This window comes from Gadus macrocephalus, chromosome 3 (genome assembly GCF_031168955.1).
Source record: "Gadus macrocephalus chromosome 3, ASM3116895v1".
Lineage (NCBI taxonomy): Eukaryota > Metazoa > Chordata > Actinopteri > Gadiformes > Gadidae > Gadus > Gadus macrocephalus.
Genome location: NC_082384.1, coordinates 18,024,885 through 18,045,835, shown reverse-complemented (window position 1 = coordinate 18,045,835; position 20,951 = coordinate 18,024,885). Strand labels below are relative to the sequence as shown.

Sequence of the window (20,951 nt, the reverse complement as noted above, 5' to 3'; positions counted from 1 at the left end):
TTCATATTGAAAGTCTTAGTGTTATTATTTAATGAAAGCATATGAAGTCAGACTATAATGTAACGACTTTAAATGGATGTGAAAAATATTTCAGTGCGCTGCTGATAAACATTGCATCCATCGTGCGCGGATGCAACCGGGAATTTGGCTTTCGTGCATGACGTACAACGAAGGTCGAAGTTGAAATATGACGTAAAAACAGGAACTCTTCATTTTTGCACTTGTACACGTCTAATATCGAAGTTTTATTTCGATTAACATATGAATTCAACGTATTTCAGATGCCAAATAGAACTCGATAAAAAATGTTATGCTGATAATAATGTCCGGCTTTCAGAAGACCTTCCTGTAGCTTTGTTCGACAGTTTATTCCCTTAGTTTCAAGCTAAACAGCTAACGAAGCTATTTATTTAGCATTGCCATGCCATGGATGCACTGAGTATAGTGCATGATGAGGTCGCACTAGAAGGACTTGACGGGATAACTATTCCCTCTTTGTGGATTCGTCTTGGTTCCAGAACTCCAAGTTTTCCCCTGAAACTCGACTCGTGCACAAAGGAGTTCATTTGGAGGTCCTTGATCAACAATGTCGACCTGGACTTCTATGAACTTCCAAAGGAGAGAGTGGATGTTGAGCTGCTTGACCGGTGAACATTTTGTTTGTAATGACTCCGGTTGTTATGCACTATGTCTATATGATTATAGGGCTCATTTTAATTTAAATGGAAATCCAGCTTTCTAGAAGCTTAGCGTTGTATCATCCGATGTACATCTTGAAGTGTAATTTGGATAGGCGAATCTCGGTTGCTGTTAGGTCATTCCTTGTCCCTTAGTATTCATGAAAGACCTATTGCACTCTACCCTAAATTCCATCCATGGAGTGGCCTAATCATGAACATATAACTCTTATCTGATTGTATTTAATGGTGATTACTCACCAATATTGCACCTCTACGGACCGCTCGGGTCATCCTCTTTGTAACGTCTTGCCTTTTGGTTTCACAAAATAAGCCTCTTTCTGTCAATTAGTCTGTGAAGTGTGCAATCACTTTACAACACTAATATTTGTGTGATTATTATTTCCTTGATGGGGCACTCCGCTTGCTGCTACTTGCACTATACTTTGGAATTTTGTATTTATGTTGTGCATATGTGTTGACAAGGGAATCGTAAAACACTCAACCCTGTGAAAACCATGTACCATTTATGTTGCAGGTTTGCAGACATAAACCCTGATACAGGCATTCAGACGACCACAAGTTTTTCCAATGCAAAAAACGACGTCTACCCAGTCACTGTGGTATTAGACGACAAGGATGGAATACAAGGCTCCTGCCTCTTCTATAAGCAGAGGAAAAACGTGACAAAAAATGTCCGAACAGAAGAACTCAAACAGTTGGTTTGCTTAGAGGAGGCTGTCAAGAGGTTGGTCAATGAATTGGTGAGAGGGTATTGGATGGTAGAGTGAAGGGATGGGGTCGGTATCGGATATGGCTTTTGTTATCACTTTGGTAACGGGATATTCTTATTCTATTTCAAAAGTACTTGTGTTTCGACCAACACCCACTGCCAATAGACTTGCCAGCGGTGCCTATAAGTTAAGTAGGCAATAAATGTGTTAAAAATCGAATGGATAATAAACCATCCTTATAGTATTTTGTTCAACCAAAGCCTAGGCTGCCTCACTGGTTATCAGCAGCAGTGGTCAAGTTGGTCTCCTAGGTAAAGAAATGCAGTAGTCTGGTTCCCAATGCAATATACACCGGCCCCATCATGTAACAGGTCTGTTGTTTTCCTGTGTTTTGCAGCAATTCCTTCCCTTTTATGACTTCTTGCCTCTGCTTACCATCGTTCAGATATGGCCGAAAGCTTGTCGTGGTGGCGTCCCAGAAGATGAGGTTCCGCGTCCTTATTGGTGAAGACAGCGACCCTGACTTGAGAATAACCGACCAATCGTACTGCATATTGGAGCGGCTGGGCCGGGCCCGCTGGCAGGGAGAGCTGCAGAGGGACCTGCACTCCTCCTTCAGGTCTGACTTTCATTGAGTTCATTCAGCGTTTCCTCCATCACATTTCTATAGCATATTGCCCTATTTGGATAAAAAGCATTGTGTACATCCTTTCCTTTAATATAATGGCATTTCTTAATGTTTTTTTTTTTTTTTTAGTTTCTTAAGTGTATGACCGTGCTGAGGAAGCCTGGAATTCAAGCATTTCACTGCCATTACTGCTGCTTTACCCTCATCTGCTCATGGCGAGAAACTTCAACCTAGTGCCAAAATGCCTTTTGGGGCGATAACACTTTTGAGTCAGTTTGATTTAACAAGTGGTGTTTTGATGGAACAGGACGGAGCCTGGGAAGTTGCACTACCTAAGAAGGTGTCTGGATCGACATGGCCTCATCACCATGCAGTCCCACGTCATACGCCTGCCCACCGGTCAACAGCAGCACTCCATACTCCTGCTGATCAAACGCTACCACGTCCTCAGGTGTTTAACTGCAAAACGTTTGGTTCGATAGATTAGATGTTAACCAATGTAATACAATTGTCCAATGAGAATAATGCGAAACATTTTCTTGTTAAATTACACAATGTTCTTCTGCCTGATACTAATTCCAGTGTTCTAAATTAACTTTCTTGAAGAGCTTTGTGTTTTTTCCTGCTAGAGTGAACATGTATTTAAAATTGATTCATTAATACAACACAACCTTGGTGTTAATGTAAATGTGGAACATGTCTGACAATCCCCCCCCCCCCCCCAATGTGTAGGAGGAGTAAGTATGACATCCTGATGGAACACCTGTCCAACACTCTGCAGGATGCTCCTGGCCAGATCGCCTCTATCATCACCCTCCGAGAACTTCTTGTGAGTTCCTTTTTTTTCTCCACTCCCAGTTACGATTCCCTCTCTCCTCTCTCCCCTCTCCTTTCTCTTTGTCTTTCACTCCAATGATATCATCTTCTTGAGGTTTTTTTTAATTCTGCTGTGCAATGAGTAGAGAGGTTGCTGTCACAAGAACGGCATATCCGCCTTCTTAACTTATTTAACTTAACTTATTACACGTTAACTATTCAACCTTTAGTAGGTTATTTAGCGTTATCAGCTAGAGACGGGATAGATTTTGAAAGATTTTTTTGAATATTTTATTTCGAGCCACATTGTTTTTAACTTTATTTTGTCCATTTTTTGAAAAGCTTGTGCGTTTGCAAAGCTTGTGTAAAGAGAATTTCAACAAATATTACATAAAATGAATATTCTTCCCTAGCTTTAAGTAAATATTTGTATGACCAGGAGTAGTATCCTTTGCTCCTGGATACCTACTCTTGAATCTTAACGTAAATATATGTATCTTTTATTTTATCTATCATTGTTACATTTTTCATATTCATAAAATATGTTATATCTCTTTGTCATTTTTAATACTGTCCTGTACCTCTGTGTAAAAAAAGAAGATGATCTCATTAAGTAGTTTCTCTTTGTAGAACGTGCACGAGAGGACATTCAAGCATGTGTACAACTACATGCTGTCTTACAAGCTGGTCCAGCTCATCACCCTGCCCCTGGAAGACCTGAACCCCAGTGCCGGGCCCTGCAACACCAAGAAAGGTCCACCTTTTATCCACTAATGTGCACTTACTCTAGAGACTGCTGTTTTATGGTGATTTGATTATGTCTTTCAAAGGAGTATGGGACTCAAATCTTTATGGCCACCATATCCAAAATGTCATTAAATCAAGTGCTTTTTCTTGGCTCATCGGATTGATGTTGTTACCGTTAAGATCATGTCAATTGAGATGAAACGACTATGTTGAGTAACTTGAGAAAGCTTACTCGACCTTAGATTGAGTTTTGAGCTGCCAACGAATGAGGTTCTTCTGAGTCCAAGCTAATGTTTGATAATTGGTTTCAATGTGTGGCTTCTGTTTTCCAGGAACGAAAATAACGGTGCGCTGTCTCAAACTGCTAAAGCCCTACCAGAAGAAGGAGTTAATGGTCGAGGAAGATGACGACGAAAATGAAGATGGAGTGGGAATGAGCAGAAAAGGTCTTCCTCAACAGGATATTATCATGGAGAGAGATCTGGTTTTACAGGCATATCACATCGGTGCGTACGATTGCTCCTCCCACTAAACCTTAGATCAGGAAAAGAAGTTAGGATGTGAGGAGAGTTTAATTTTATTGTTGTCAATTTCAAAACCATTTCCATACAAGTTTACTCCTATGTATCTTGGTTTTAACGGTTCCCCTCTCCTTCGTGTGTTTTGGTATGTAGTTGTGTCGTCTGGCACCAAAGGCATCTCGCAGAGTAGTTTGCAGGTGGTGATGAACGTCGGTAAGCTTGAGGCTCGGATGTTATGCCGGAGGTTGGAGAGGGACGGCATGATTAAGGTGAGCTTTGGGCCTTTTGGAAGGCATGGTGAGAAAAAAAGCCATGCCTTCCAAAAAAAAAAAAAAGCGCTTTTATACCTGCCATGTACCAACTTGATTTTTTATACTTGTTCACAAATGTAGTACTGTTCCGTTTGGCTTCACAGGGCTTCATGGTGGACGTCGGTCGACAGAGGACCACAAAGTTTATTGGCCACATGTGGGTATCGAATAAGAAGCTTATTTTTCATATTTAAAATATATTTCCTGTCCTCTCACATCAATACCCTTGGTCCTGTTCCGACCATGCAGGTCCGTCAGTGCCAGTGACCACATGCAGCAGTTTGTAAAGGAGAGGGAACGCAACCAGCTGCTGTGTAACTCTGAGCCCTTGCCCGAGGAGAACGCCGGGACGCCCTCCTCCGCCCCCAAAGCTCTTCCCACCTGCAAAGCCTCCTCCCCCAGGCCCAAAACCACCAAGGGAACCCCTAAAGCCAAGGCCAAGGACATCCAGAGAGGGGACCCTGATTTTGTCGCCAAAGGCAAGAAGCGGAGTGTGGGAGGGAGAGGCAAGAAGACGCCGGCCCCGGAGCAGCAGGCCCTGGCAGCTCTGATTAAACCGATCAAACGTGAGCAAAGAACCTGAACCCTGGAAATGAGGGCCCTATTGTTTGTGTACAATTTAAGCTCATTGAGATGAGCTTCTTCAAGGTGGAAGCCTGAAGACCAACATACCAGCAGATTGCTGTTAAAAGTTGTATCATGGCATAGCAGTACTCAAACTTGTATCGTTATGCTGTGTGATCATTCAGGTGAAACTCCAGAGACTTCCGTGTCTGAGCCCTCTGTGGTGGAAACTCCCTGTGCCGCAGGTAAGGGTCAGCCCTGATGACACCCTCTGTGTCGTGTTGTGAGAGTGGACATCGGATAACAAAGAACGTTTCTCCTGTCAGAGAGTTCCCAGGAGGAGGAGGGGGACCCTGTCTTGAGCCCCATCGTAGGCCTGGATGAGAGGGAGGCTCTGGACTCAGCCAGCGATGACGCCCAGAAGAGCATCAAGGTGGTTGAGGACATGCCCAAGCGGAAGGTTTGTCGGACTGCCCTGTTTTCCACCAATGATGAGGTTCTGGAGACTGGTGTAAAAGTCGCCTGCTCTAATTTGCAATAATACCTGTGTCTCACTGGGTTGGTGCAGAAGCAAGGGATCCGACTGGAGCGAAGTCATGAGACCTACCGTCTGCTGAAGAGGAAGAACATGATCGTGGAGGTGGTGCGCAGTGTCAAGATTGTCGAGGGACTCTATGCGTCAGTCTTTTTAAGATTATATTCATAAATCTTTGCGGGTTTTTTGCCGTTATTTTCTTATAATTTTTTGTCCTGCATTTTCGGCTGTGACGCATGATGGAGGTAAACATACAGGCTCTTAATGCAGGCTCCAGAAGATGATCAACGACAACGAGAAGCTGGACGGCTCCAGCACCAAGTGCTGCAAGAAGTCCATCCTCCGTCTCATACGCCTGCTCTCCAAGGAGGGCCTGGTGAAGATGTTCAGAACCACAGTCATCCAGGATGGAGTCAGTAAGAAGGTATGCATGCACCAGGGACTTTTCTACATGGTTGTTAGTTTTGTTTCTGAAATGGCGATAGTTGGGAGGGATGCTTTGAAGGATTGTACTAGGAATGTTTCTAAAATATTTAATGTTGTTGTACAATTATACCACCTTCAATACAATTATCGATTCTGATTATGCCTTTGAATTTACATGTGAAAACGTTGGTTAATCATAGTAAAACAAACAAATAGTTTGACAACCAGTTGGTTGGTTAAAATCCCAAGTCATTATTATATTTGTTAGTTCTTGTACTTGGAATGGAATAGTTTTCAAATGTCTTTGTTCGAACCAATCTCAAAGCCTCCTTTTTGAAGTAATGATATCTGAATAAAAAAAGAATGGTTAGTAACCCTTTTGAAACAAAATTTCTCTAACTCCTGGCCTCTCCCTACCTGTGCTACTCCTGCTCACAGGTGGAATTTGTAGTTCATCCGTCGGTACAACCCAACGACAACATGGTGAAGAGCGCTATAGAGCAGGTCCGGTTCAGGATTTCCGGCTCCTACGCTGTTGCACGGTCAGTACATGTATTGCATGTATTGCCAATAGCAGGGGGCTGCCTTGTCTGGTTCAGATCAGTAAACACAACCTGCTACTACTGTGCGGCTTAAAGAGAAAGCAAAAAGTTAACCCATATGCGAAGCAATTTCCTTCCTACTTTTGATCGATCGATACCTACCTATAGCAGCCAAGCTTTCCCCTCTTTTTAAATATCTCACACTCTGTCACTCTCTGCCCCTCTGTCTCTGTTATGTGTCTCTGGTATCTTTCTCTTTGCGTCTACTCTGTGTTCTCTCTGTGTGTCTCTGTTGCCCTCTGTCTGTGTCTCTGTTGTCCCTCTATTTTTTTTCCACTCTGTGGTCTCTCTCATTGCCTCTGTTGTCCTCTGTCTCTGTTATTTGTCTCTCTCTCTCGTCCTCGGTCTCTCTACCATCTCTTATGTGGTCTCCGTCCTCCTCGTCCCTCAGTGTGCAGCAGGAGCAGGCCAAACAGGGGATGGAGTTGAGCAACACCAGTCCCCACACCCCTAAATCAAAGAAGAACAAGGCGGATAAAAAGACAAGCCCAGAAGCACAGGATGCATTCATGCCAACAACAGGTTCTGTTTTCTTTAAATATATTTAAACCAATATCTTGTCTTTCATGTTCTAAATGTATTCATTGGTGATTGTGTTCCAAAGCTATTGTGTTTTTAGAATAGCTATAGAACAGTATCACCACAGGTGGGTCACGGCGTTCATACTGTGTTGCGCGTCTCTCTCTCTCTCTCTCTCTCCATAGTCCGAGGACTGAGCAGGACGTTGGGTTTCCAGCCCAAGATGCACCGGCTGCGTCTCGTCCACACCTTCCTCTGGTACGTGGTGTACGGACCGCACCAGAAGGGATCCACAGGGACCGATTCCCCTAAGCCAGCACAGCCGGCGGACGACAATACGACCTCCTCCTCCTCCTCCTCCTCCTCCCACTCCTCCTCCAGTAAGGTCATTGCAGCGCCCGCACCGGAGAACGGACAAAACTGTGAAAGTTTGAATCCTTCCGACTGCGAAAACACAAACGGTGCCGAAAACGCAGCGACAGCAGTGGCGTCGATGCCGCAAAAGTCTGGAGAGACGGCGCTCCCGGGAGATGAGCAATCGGTGCAGATGCTGAAACAAAGATCTTTGGAAAGCAATGCGAAGGGTGAGTGAGATGTGCCGTCCAGTACTTCGTCCTGAGCCTCTTCAGGCGAGGCTTGCTGCATGGGAGGAGTGTGTCGGAGGCAGGGCATCGCATTGTTTTGTCTGAAACACATCGGTGTCGCATACAACCGAGAATCACATTGTGTCTGACTTTCGACGCCGGTGTGAAATGCCTATTGGAGTGTTTAGGCTGTTTCTAAAATAAAGTCTCTGTTGGCACCGCCGTCCTGCAGTCTTTGTGGACGAGCTGTCTTGGAAGAGGTACCTGCCCCCGCTCCGCGTCCACAAGGAGTTTGGCTACGGCTGGGCCCTGGTGAGCGACGTGGTGCTATGCCTGCCTCTCTCCATCTTCGTCCAGGTCACACAGATAAACTTCAAGGTACTCTCAAACTCACACAGAGTTTCTACCTTCTGCATCTGTGTTGTCATTCTGAATCTATTGTAGCGTTCTGTCAATATATTAGGGTTTTGGATATATATTGGCTTTCTGAATCGATGCTGTCATTCTCCAACTATATAAGAATTGTTTATCTATATGACCCTTCTGAATCTTCAGCAGCCTTCTCAATCTGTATCAGCAGTGTTCTTAAGAACACCTTTTCAGCGTTTGAGGTGACAATTCTTGTTCTTGTGAGGCAGTAGTGCTAACCACTGAGCCACCATGCCAGTTCTTTAGCGACTGTATATGTTGGTCATCTGAGGCCGTATCAGGACCCAACAGTGTCCTCAACAGAAGACTTGAGGCTATTTTCCTATCGTGTGTCTGTTTGGTGTACGGGTGGGAGCTAATGGTCGTTATGTGTTCTGATTCCGGCACACAGATCGAGGGGCTTGATGAGTACCTAAACGACCCTGTGAAGCAGCACTACCTCGTCAGAGTCCTCCCCGCGCAGATCAAGAGGCAGCTGCTCTACAAACGGTCATTTTAATATGGATACATTTTACACGTGTATAAAAAATGGATGCACACGCCGTGTCATGCATAACAACACACTTATTAATATTTTTTAATCCAATTTTATCTTTGCTTTTAGGAAGTATATTTTCGCATTCTACGAGAATTTGCAGAAGTTGGTCTACATGGGCCTGTTGCAGTTTGGTCCGATGGAGAAGTTCCAGGATAAGGACCAGGTATGAAGTGCTTTATGACGCTACTGCTTCAGTCTCTAATGACTTCATATCGAAACAGGTAATAGTTTGTGCACACATCGACAGTGTCCTCAGACTCTTCTCCACTGTGTGTGTGTGTGTGTGTGTGTGTGTGTGTGTGTGTGTGTGTGTGTGTGTGTGTGTGTGTGTGTGTGTGTGTGTGTGTGTGTGTGTGTGACAAAATCAAAAGAACAATATTTGTGTATTTTAAGAAAGATATACAGGTAGTCCCAGTATTTTTACGTGTTTGAATGTGCCGATCAATCACTTGTAATCCAACAATGGCAGAACACATTTGTATCCTCTCATCTACAGACCTTTTTTTCCCTTTCCATCTGCTTCAACCACATGTCCTTCTGACCTCCGTCCAGGTGTTCATCTTCATCAGGCAGCACGCCACCATCGTGGACACGACCAGCGCCGAGCCCCACTACTGGCAGGTGACCGAGAACCCAGACAAGCCCTTCGAGAGGCGCCAGTACCAATTCAGCACCGCCGCCGACGTGGAGAACTACTGGTTCGACCTTCTCTGCGTCTGCCTCAACACACCCCTAGGTACCACGCATGTTGTTATTGTTATGTTATTACAGACATGTCCGTCAAAAGGTGTGTGTGTGTGTGTGTGTGTGTGTGTGTGTGTGTGTGTGTGTGTGTGTGTGTGTGTGTGTGTGTGTGTGTGTGTGTGTGTGTGTGTGTGTGTGTGTGTGTGTGTGTGTGTGAGAGTTTTTTTTTGACTTTGTGGCAGTTTTACTGAGTTTTCACGAATGTGTGTGCATGTTTTTATCAGGGCTGGTGAGGGGTAAGCGGGGAGGGGAGAAGGAGATCACTATGCCCTCTTTAGTGCTCCCGGATCGCTCCCGGTTCCTCAAACTGGCCTATCTCCTCAAGTAGGTGGTCGCCTTCAGAAAAACAAATCCAATCCCCGAAAAAATCAATACAATACAAATTCTTCCTAAGAGGAACAAATACAAACATCTGTTTGATTGGTAAAATTATTGTTTGAATTTTTCCTTTTAGCTTTGATTTTGATTTCATTATCTTTCCCTTGTTCTGTTTGAATACAGGGGCAGGCGTGATGAGATGGATGACGGGTCGACCCCAGGGGACGGTAAAGGCGCGGGTGGCCTGGACTCTGAATTCTTTGCTCATCTGAAGCGCAACTGGCTGTGGACGAACTACCTCCTAGCTTGTAAAAAGGTGAGCACTCCGAGCATGAGTTGTACGCATTTGCACTCTTTTCAAAACATATGTATTTAACAAAGAAATGCTTTCTGATTTTAAGTCATTATTTATACATTATGATGCATCAGGTTTATCAATATGCGTGGTTTGTGTTGTCAATTAATTTCTTTACTCATTGTAGTTTAGGATTATACAAACTATAAATAAACATTAATGCATAGATACACAAGCTTAAAAGTGTGTCTGTGTCTCTGCGTGTATGGTTTATCCAGAATTTGTGCGACGGAGAGTTGATCAACAGCAAGATGAGGCTGAAAAGCCTGCTGAGTAAGAACGCTCTCAGGCTGGCCCTCAAAGCCGGTGAGTGGCCTCCTCTTCCTCCCCTTATGCTCCGAAATCAGCGTTCAAAATGCAGTAGGATGATCCACACATAAGTCAAAGTTAATTTTATGATGTATGATATCTTCAAATGTCCAAAATATCTTCTTGTGTCCTTCTGATTCCTATCGCTACTTTGTACTGCATTTACTTTGTAGCTATTGCAACAAAGATATCAGGCTTTAATTGTCTCTTTGGACTAAAGCATCTTCTGAATGACTGCATGCTGAATGACTGAAATGCCGATGCCTGTCCTCACAGGAGAATCCACAGCACCTCGCGGCATGACCACCAAGCGTGCCAAGGTGATGGAGTTCGCAGAGGTAGTCCACGTTGTTTTCCTCATGGAAATCAATAATTAAAAAAAAAAATTGAAGAAAATATTAAAATCAAATAGTATTATGTTTATTTTTTTCACATTTACATCCTGTAATATTCAAATCCTTAGCCTGGTATTACAATTGGCAATGCTCTATTCAAAGTCATATCAAATGCGGCCAGTCGTTTTAGATGTAACCTCTTGTGCACGGGTGACCGTATAGATTCTAGTTCACTATGGCCTGTTGTGTCATGTGACCAGGTGGGGGTGGAACCAGCCGGCAGGAATCAGCAGGTGATTGGCGGGAAGAGACAGAAGAGGAAGAGGACCAGGAAGGAGGTGGTCAAGGTGCCTCGCAAGAAGAGAAAAGGTAGCAATGCTATTCAAAGACTGACGACGGATAAGGTGAAACTTGGCCATCGACTTGAATTGCCAAGACCTGATAATCATTAGAGACTCAAATTATTAATATTAATTGTATTCATAATTTCATCATGTCTTGGCACATATGAAACACACCTGCATGAGCAAACAATAAGATATTATTTTTTGTGATGACAAAGGATGTAAATCCCTTACCTTTGTCGAGCGCTGGCCTGAGAAGTTAACGCTGTAATTGTCATGCATGGCCAGACAGCCCGTGGCCGTGAGGGGACTCTGACCCTCTCCCTGTCCCGTGTGTTTGCCAGAGGCCAAGACGCGGGTGCCGGCCCACGACGAGGCGGACCACCGGGCCCTGAAGATGATGACCCGGCAGCGGGTCTTCTGGTCCCTGCAGGAGGACTCCATGCTGATGCTGTGCGGCGTGGCGGCCAAGCTGCTCAACGACAAGGCAAGAGGCATACTCACTCAGCCCTTCACTCCTTCACTCACTCAGCCCTCCACTCCTTCACTCACTCACTCACTCACCCCTTCACTCCTTCACTCAAGCATCCCTTCACTCCTTCACTCACTCCCTCACCCCTTCACTCCTTCACTCACTCCCTCACCCCTTCACTCCTTCACTCACTCCCTCACCCCTTCACTCCTTCACTCACTCCCTCACTCCTCCACTCACTCACTCACTCACCCCTTCACTCCTTCACTCACGCATCCCTTCACTCCTTCACTCACTCACTCACTCCTAAACTCCTTCACTCACTCCCCCACCTCTCCACTCCTTCACTCCTTCACTCACTCACTCACTCACTCACTCACCCCTTCACTCCTTCACTCACTCCTTCACTCACCCCTCCACTCCTTCACTAACCTCTTCACTCCTTCACTCACTCACTCACTCACTCACTCACTCACTCACTCACTCACCCCTTCACTCCTTCACTCCTTCACTCCTTCACTCCTTCACTCCTTCACTCCTTCACTCCTTCACTCACTCACTCACCCCTTCACTCCTTCACTCACTCCCTCACCTCTTCTACTTAAAATATTCAGAATCCACTGCTTTTGATCCAAAGCAGTGGATTCCGATTTGTTGTAGTTAGTCAACTTTTATTTAACCAGGTAGATAACAATACCTTGGCCAGGGTGAAATACAAGGGAAAAAAAGCGGTTCATAGTTCATAGACAGCCGTCAAAGTCTTTCAGGGGTCCTTTGATAAGCAAGTGAGACTAGATACTTCAGTTGTATGTCATTTTTGCCCCTGACTCCAGGGCACTGGGGTTGAGCATAAGAAGAAGCTCAACCCCGCTGGTTCAACTCAAGGTTCTCCCCTCAGGCCTTTTCAGACCGGCGAGTCATTGATAATGACCATCAATATAATAAGACTAATTGTGATACGAATCAAAACAATGAGGTGGCCCCAGCCGGTGTATTAAAGAGTCCACTGCTGCTGTGTTGCAGCTGACCCGTCCCTTCGTCCCTTACTGCGTGGTGCGGGACATGCTGCAAGCCGAGCTGGAGAACTCCATGGACAAGACCTCCCTGGCGGTGGGCCGCCGCACCAGATACATCCTCAAGAACCCCCAGACCCTGCTCAACCACAGGTCTGGTGCCGCAACGCACGCACGCACACAAGCACGCGCGCATGTGCGCACATACATACACTCAAACACACACTGATGTGGACCCTGCTCCGCGTTGCAGGATCTGCCTGGCTGAGGTCTACCAGGACAAGGCTCTGATGGACGAGTTGGAGCTGAAGAAGCCAGCCGATCCAAACAAGCTAGAGGTAATACTATTTTTTTTTTTTATTGTATTAATGTCATGTCGTTTTGATAACGATGCAATGTGAAGCAAAACGATTAATTGGAAATATTGGAATACTACTCTGCATTTTTATCATCCTTATATAGTGATACCATCTCTGAATAGGGATACTTTCCCTGAGTTATTATGCAGAGTATCTGTATAGTGATACTATCTCTGCATTGATATGTATATTACCTCCATAGTGATGCATCTCTGTGTTGATTTAGGATTGTGCACAAGCGTTCAGTGAGTACACGCGGCTACTGAGGCACAAGTTCAGCTCCTCCACCGTTTCCTGTGATGTCACTCTCCCCGAAACCAAGTCACTGCTCTTTTCCCGGTACGGAGTGCTACTGCCTTTTAGAATGCACCTTGGTTTTTACCATCCTCGTGAGAATTCTCATCCCCTTCATCTACTGCCTCTCCTTTTTATATTGGTCTCCCTCATTCACTTCATCAACCTCTTTATCTCCATCTTCCTTTCCTTCATTGTGTGTGTGTGTGTGTGTGTGTGTGTGTGTGTGTGTGTGTGTGTGTGTGTGTGTGTGTGTGTGTGTGTGTGTGTGTGTGTGTGTGTGTGTGTGTGTGTGTGTGTGTGTGTGTGTGAGACAGGTACAAGGTCTTCACGATAGACCATGAACAACAGAGGACCTTCAAAGATGATCTTACCTGGTAAGTGATGGTTGTTTTATTTCTGGGGAGCTTTTCACAGTCGTGAATGCTTACGTTGTGTTCAACTGTGTAACGCTCAATTGAAACAAGCCGGTGTGTCGTTTCACTGTGACCGCAGTACGGAGGACATCCACGCCATAGTATTGCACAACCTCATCCAGAGCACCCTGGTCATGTCCAACTCCCAGATGAAGTCCTCGCGCTCCTTTCAGGTCTGGTGACCCTATTCTTTTGTCTGCTTTGACAAACGTCAATAACATGCATTACCACGACTCATGTCGTGTATTGGATCAATTGTTCCTGGGTTTTCATGTGTTTTTAGTTTTTAAATCTTATTTACAGTCTTTTTCAATTTCTGTTTTGATCGTGTTACTTTAATGGTGCTTTTACTGATGTGTCAGTAAAAGGGGGATTAATTCAATGACATTTATCTTATTCTGTTCAGAAAGTTGACTTTTCCTCTACCCTATTTTAATGCTATTTTATTCTGTTTAACACTAATTGTACCCTTTGTGGTGCAGGGTATATAACTTAGGGTGTTTATTAAATCAAATAGACCGAATAAATTTGCCTTTGTTTTCTTTTACTTATCGACTTTATTTTATTATTTCATTTTATTTTATGAAGATATTTCAACGTGAAGCACTTTGAGTGTGCCTCGTGTTTGAAAAGTGCTACATAAATAAAGTTGCCTTGCCTTAAATAAAAGCTCACATCCAGTCCCACGTCTTGCGGCTCCCCAGACCTTCCACATGTACAGCCTGTTCAACCAGGAGGTGCTGTGCCAGGTGTTCATCCAGTGCAGGAAGCGGGGGCTGGTGAACCGCCGGCGCGTCCACAAGGCCTACGGGCCCAAGAAGAACCGCGCCCTGCCCATCCTGCCCATGTCCTACCAGCTCTCCCAGACCTACTACAAGTGAGTGGGACCGCTCACCGGTACTACTCAACACTGTCTACTATAGTAGATGGCGTTCGCTTGTTGGTGGCAAACCATTAGCATTGACATCTATGCGATTTCAATAGGACTGATTAGTAAACAACACAGCTTATTTATTTATTATTTTTTTGCTTTTATCAGAACTGCAAATGTCAACGGTCACATCATGTATCGAATATTTGCAACTATGTGATGATAATCATTTGTGTGTGTGTGTGTATTGACTTGAGTGTCGGTGCCTCTGATTCATTTGAACCACCTCACCCCCGGGGCAGGTGCTTCACCTGGCGCTTCCCCACCTCGCTCTGCACCGACGCCTTCCGCTTCCTACGAGCGCTGCGCGACAACGGCACGGGCGACGCCCACAAGATCACCAGCTTCTACAATGAGGCCGAGAGCCGCATGGACGTCCCTCCGGCTCCCAGCGGCCCCGTGACCACGGAGGGGAGTCCGATGGAGAGCGCCGGGACGAAGGACAAAGGAGAGGGGGGCAGTGGCGGCCTCAAGGGAACCGACGGGGACACTGGGGACCTCAAGGGAACCGACGGGGACACAGGGGACCTCAAGGGAACCGACGGGGACACAGGGGACCTCAAGGGAACCGACGGGGACACTGGGGACCTCAAGGGAACCGACGGGGACACTGGGGACCAAAAGGGAACCGACGGGGACCTCAAGGGAACCGACGGGGACCTCAAGGGAACCGACGGGGACCTCAAAGGAACCGATGGGGACCTCAAAGGAACCGACGGGGACACTGGGGACCTCAAGGGAACCGACGGGGACACTGGGGACCTCAAGGGAACCGACGGGGACACTGGGGACCTCAAGGGAACCGACGGGGACACTGGGGACCTTAAGGGAACCGACGGGGACACCGGGGACCTCAAGGGAACCGACGGGGACACTGGGGACCTCAAGGGAACCGACGGGGACACCGGGGACCTCAAGGGAACCGACGGGGACACCGGGGACCTTAAGGTACCCGTCGAGGAGCCTGTAAGCGAGGCATTGATCCAGGCGGACGGCCCAGATATGGTCAGCCCTGCTGAACCAGGAGAGTCCAATCAGAGCAAACAAGGGGAGGAACCTGTGGAGATGGAAGAGGGCAACGGGGAGGGAGAAGTCCCAGGCGTGGACGCAAAGCCACAGACCCAGCGCAGTACAGCGCAGGACTCCTTCGTGGTTAACGCCGGAGGCCTAGTTCCAGCCCCCAGGTCTGCCGAGTCGCCCTCGGCCCAGGAAGAGCAGCCCGGGGCGGGGCCCGTGGTGGGCGGCCCCGGCCCGTCTTTGGAGCACCACCGGGACCTGTCGGACATGATGCACCTTTCCCTGGACTCCCCGGGGGGGATGTGCGCGGCGGCCCTCACCCTGATGTCCCTGGGTCTGCTGTCGGTGCACGTGTCCATCCCCAAGGAGGTGGTGCTGGTGGACAACACCGTGGTGAAGACCGACGTCGTCAAGAGGTGAGGCTTCGGGACCGTGTGGAATGGATCGTCTGGGGAACCGGCTTTAAGCCATCACCACGGAGATCATAGAGATACGTGGTCGTACTGGTTTAACCAACGCATCCCTGAGGTAGTTTTTCAAAAGATTGTTGGACCAACCACAATTATGATGTCCATTATTGATCGTGTGACCAAACTGGTAAAACCCACAAACTCAGGTTGAAGATGACATTGCAAATGGCAAACTGGTTAAACCGATAAATATGGGCCGTAGATCTGAAAACGTAGAGTAAATAACAATCACCTGCAAATATCGGAAATACGTGCTTTCCGCCAACCATTTCCCCATCTCATCTCTGTAAATATAAACGGCCCATTCTACTCGTTTTATCACTGTAACCGACTGGGCTGTCTTTCAGATTGACGGCACTCGAGGAAGAGGATGAAGAGGATGATGCTGACGACGGTGAGGGGAAGAAGAGGCTGCCAGGGAAAGCTACAGTCTCGCACACAAGCTACCTCATGATGAAGGGATACTGCTATCCTGGCATAGGTAACTGCTACTGACTCTCCTGGCATAGTACTGGTACTCACTATGTGGTACTACCTCTCTCCTGGCATAGTACTGGTACACACTATGTGGTACTACCTCTCTCCTGGCATAGTACTGGTACACACTATGTGGTACTACCTCTCTCCTGGCATAGTACTGGTACTCACTATGTGGTACTACCTCTCTCCTGGCATAGTACTGGTACTCACTATGTGGTACTACCTGTATCCTGGCAAAGTACTGGTACTACCTGTATCCTAGCAAAATACTGGTACTCATTAGGTAGTACTACCTCTATCCTGGTCTCGTACTGTTAATCACTACGCAGTACTAGCTCTATCCTGGCATACTACCGCAGTCCAGAGTACATTACATACAGACACATATCGCCTGGAAACCAATGGAAGCATGTTTTTTATTTGATACCTGCAGTTTATCCGGTCTTATTCAATCGAGCACTTGCATTTGGTACAAACTCCTTTTGTACAACATTGCAAAGGCCCACCTCCAACAGAGCGACCAGTGGAGGCAGACTTGTTTTGTCCATCAATCAGTATTCACATTCCATTGTCAACATTTGTCCACCATAAACGTGCCACATACACTCTGCGGAGCTGGTCTCCGCAGGGTTGGGGACCACTTCGGCCATGCAGGGGCTTAGGACGTCATCTCAGGAAGGGTGCGGTCGCTGGGGTCGGCTGGGAGTGCTCGCAGTTTCAATTTGACTCGTTTCCCGTCTCCAGTCCAACTACGTAACCTCAGCACCTGTGACAACATCGTGGTGGACCCCTGCACCTTGAGGTTCAAGCTCCGCGACACGCCGGCCCATCAGATCTTCAGCGCCCAGGGTGAGTGCAGATCACACCTTCCTCATCGTCCATCTCCACACTACCGGAATCACAGACGCACATTTGTGCTTCTTCGTCGCATTCACTCTCATCCCCTTCATCTACTTTGTGTCCTTCTCTATTGGTCTCCCTCTTTCACTTCATCCCCCTTTTTGTCTTCATCTCTTTCACTCATTCATCTTCGGCTCTGCGTTCGTCACCCTCATCATCCTCCGCCTTCTCCCATCTGTCATCATCGTCGTTGTTCATGCTATTCAACTTCCTCTTCATCATTTCCTGTCATGTCCTTCACTTTATCCGCCTTCCTCTTCATAATCTCATTTGAATCTCCTCCTCCTCCCTGCTCCTCCTCCTCCCTGCTCCTCCTCCCTCCTGCTCCTCCCTCCTCCCTCCTCCTCCTGCTCCTCCCTCCCCTCTCCTCCTGCTCCTGCTCCTCCCTCTCCTCCTCCTCCCTCCCTCCCTCTCTCCTCCTCCTCCTCCTCCTCCTCCTCCTCCCTCTCCTCCCCCTCCAGACTCCCCGCCCCTGGACCTGACCCGGTGCGGGCCGTCCCTGGTCCCGGCCGTCCTCTCCCGCAGCCTCCGCCTGCCCTCCCGCTCCTCCTCCTCCTCCTCCTCCTCCTCCTCCGCGGCGGGGCAGGGCTGGGCCGCCCCGCTGAAGGCCTACTGGGGCTTCTCCCAGCAGGACGCAGAGGCCTGCGGGGCGCTGCGGGCCAGCCTGGACCGGGCCGGGGAGGGCGGCCTGGGGGAGGAGGAGCTCCACCGGGACCTCGCCCACCTGGAGCAGCCCCTGGAGGGACGCACCCGCGGCCTGCAGCAGTACATGCAGGTGTGTGTGCATGTGTGTGTGTATCATTGTGTTCGCTATCGATTTGAATACCGTGATATCATGAAATTTTTCCTCTGTTAAAGGTCAATTGTAATTTGTTTACTATTAATTTCGGACTCGTTTCTGGACTTAAGTTCCTGATTGGATGATTCGTTTCAATATATTCACATTTATGTACACATTTTATATTGATGAAATTAAGAATATTTGGCCTTCCTATTTGGCTCAGATTCATGATACAAACAACTCAGATATTGGTCAATATCATTAGTAGGGATGCACCGAAATGAAAATTCTTGGCCAAAACCGAAAATGAGGAAACCAAGGCCGAAAACCGAAACACCGAAAGAAATTATTATGCCAATTATTAGTACCACCATTGCATTTATGGCTATGACTGTGATCTAACTTCATTAAAATCAAGGCATTGCAATTTTTGCAAATCGCTATACGTGGGTCTTTCTCAGAAACATTGAAAAACGTCCACACCGCAGACATATTGGCGCTTATCCAGACAAGCGTGTGTTGGCCGCGTTTTTTGTTTGCGTCATCACAAATGTCTGTTTCGGCCGTGTTGTTTCGGTGATAAAAGTATTTCGGCTTTTGTGCCATTTTCGGCCGAACATTATCGGTGGCCGAAAATTCGGTGCACCCCTAATCATTAGTAGCTCTTGCACTGTTATATTTCCCTTCAGGGAGACAGCCCGTCCTATCCCACCCTGTTCAGCGGGTCTGGCGTGTGTGTGCTCTGGGTTATCCCCCTTAACCCCTCTCTGGCGGGGGCGTGTGCAGGTGCTGGAGGAGGAGTGCCAGGCGGTCCGGGTGGGGGCGCAGGGCGTGCGCTGGGTGCTGGCGGAGCACGCCCGCCCCTGGCTGCTGACGGTGCGCCTGAGGCCGGGGCTCTCGCAGGGCTACACCAAGGGCCGGCTGAGGCCCCGCTGGCAGACCAGGCACAGCATCCCCTTCATGCGCAAGAGGGCCCCGGAGGTCGCCGCCACCATGGTGATGAGGATGGAGGAGGAGGAGGACGAGGAAGAGGAGGACGCCGAGCCGCCCAGAAAGAGGGGGCGAGGAGGAAATGGCAGCGCCATGGAGGACGGACTCGTAGCTGAGGAGAAGGAGAAGGAGAAGGAGGAGGAGGAGGTGGGGCCATCCGTGGAGGACGGGAAGACGAGGAAGGGCGGAGAGGAGGGAGAAGTCCGGGAGAACGGGCTCGAGAAGGAGCGTGAGGGAAGCGATAATGAGGAGGTCTTATCCCCGCCTCCCCCCACAGCGCCATCTGGTGGCGGAGACGAGTAAGTCTGATCTGAGCAGGATCGCACGGGACCACATTTAAACAAGAAAACCCCCTTTGCAAATATAATCACCAACTCGTTGTGCTTTCAGTTGTACAATACCAGTCGAGTTTGAAACAGATCCTTGTTATTTTTGCTCTGACTCGAATGTCTGTGTGGCTCCAGGGAGATGAGCTACATCAGCCGGCCCTGGAGGATGGTGGACGGCAGCATCAACCGGCTGGCCTGCAAGGGCATGCTGGAGGGCCTCCTGTACCACGTCATGGCCCGGCCCGGGATCACCCAGCACTGCCTGGTGGAGCACTACCAGAACACGCTGCAGCCAATGGCCGTGCTCGATCTCATCCAGGTACGTCACACGCGCACTGCACCAACGGCCTTAAGGGAGGAAGGCTGTGTAGTCTGTACATGCAGAGAATGACGGCTTTCATGAAGGCTATATTGACATTTGTAGTCCTTTTTATAACAGCCGGTGTTGACATTTGTAGTCCTTTTTATAAGAGCCGGTGTTGACATTTGTAGTCCTTTTTATTACAGCCGGTGTTGACATTTGTTGTCCTTTTCAAAACGGTCTGTTGACATTTGTAGTCCTGTTCATAACTGGCAGTGTTGACATTTGTTGTAGTCCTTTTTTTAACAGCCGGTGTTGACATTTGTAGTCCTTTTCATAACAGGATGTGTTTTACAGCAGGCTGTGTTGACATGCGGACGTTACAACCGGCTATGTGTCTCTCTCGTCTCCAGGCGCTAATAGACATGGGCTGCGTGCGGAGGAAGTCTGTGGTGAGTCGTAAGGCCACGCTGTTCTCCCGCCACGCCGACCCGCCCACAGAACCAGCAGCAGCGTCCTCGGGCCCCGGGGCCACGGACACGTGGTTCTACGAGCCCACCATCAGCTGTGTTCTGCGGCTCGCTCAGGTCCTGCCCAACGAACCCCATTGGAACCAGTACGTATGACCTCCATGTGATGGTCCTGGAAGGGTTCCTGGTCACCCGTTCATTGGTGGTTTTATCAGTATTTTTGTATATGTGTGGAGACCGGTCGCTAAGCTGCTTGTGTCACTGGGTTAAGGGTGGGTTGCCTCCAGTGACTACAATGGGGATTACATTTTTCGGGATCTTGCGCGGATGCTGTCAGTCAAAAAGGTTTACGCCGCTAGTTTTCTAAATTTGGATTCTTTAGATTTGTGGTTTGTTTTTCTTTTGATTGTGTTTTATTTTAAGTTATTTTTCTGTGTTAATAATTCTGTAAATAATTGTTTCGGGATTGTAAATACAAATAAAAGATTTTTTTCAACGTATTTGTCAAATGGAGAGAAGTATATACTTCTTAACTTTTAAGTGTTGAATATCTTAAAGGTGTAGTGTGTAGTAGATTTAGTGGCTTCTAGCAGGCAAGTTAAACATTGCAGCAAACTAAATATCCCAATGCCAGCACTCTAGGAAGGCAAACCCGGAATTATACACTGAATTAAACATTTGAGAATATGGGA

The 20,951-nt window shown here is 47.5% G+C and overlaps 1 protein-coding gene across 1 annotated transcript; it reads left to right on the top strand.

The window, feature by feature from the left end:
* Positions 1–179: 179 nt before the first annotated feature.
* On the top strand, positions 180–20,759 carry LOC132454410 (general transcription factor 3C polypeptide 1). The gene is made up of 41 exons (XM_060047748.1): positions 180–647; positions 1,216–1,425; positions 1,857–2,030; positions 2,347–2,490; positions 2,772–2,868; positions 3,486–3,609; positions 3,935–4,108; positions 4,277–4,392; positions 4,539–4,591; positions 4,684–5,000; positions 5,184–5,243; positions 5,325–5,458; positions 5,567–5,676; positions 5,804–5,957; positions 6,398–6,501; positions 6,953–7,083; positions 7,266–7,664; positions 7,897–8,042; positions 8,485–8,582; positions 8,698–8,794; positions 9,184–9,367; positions 9,600–9,699; positions 9,877–10,009; positions 10,267–10,354; positions 10,634–10,695; positions 10,953–11,061; positions 11,381–11,523; positions 12,532–12,674; positions 12,775–12,859; positions 13,107–13,219; positions 13,492–13,551; positions 13,670–13,763; positions 14,295–14,467; positions 14,764–15,403; positions 15,464–15,954; positions 16,356–16,489; positions 17,233–17,337; positions 17,850–18,163; positions 18,956–19,458; positions 19,624–19,807; positions 20,203–20,759. Exons 1-41 carry the CDS (start codon positions 427–429, stop codon positions 20,413–20,415), a joined length of 7,134 nt encoding a protein of 2,377 aa, XP_059903731.1. The 5' UTR covers positions 180–426; the 3' UTR covers positions 20,416–20,759.
* Positions 20,760–20,951: the final 192 nt, after the last annotated feature.

Bases quoted from the DNA above. Each gene is read 5' to 3' on its own strand.
- LOC132454410 (XM_060047748.1), top strand. From the start codon at position 427: ATGGATGCACTGAGTATAGTGCATGATGAGGTCGCACTAGAAGGACTT. The intron at 12,860-13,106 runs GTAATACTATTT...GTGTTGATTTAG, and splicing joins CCGATCCAAACAAGCTAGAG to GATTGTGCACAAGCGTTCAG. The intron at 13,552-13,669 runs GTAAGTGATGGT...CTGTGACCGCAG, and splicing joins TTCAAAGATGATCTTACCTG to TACGGAGGACATCCACGCCA.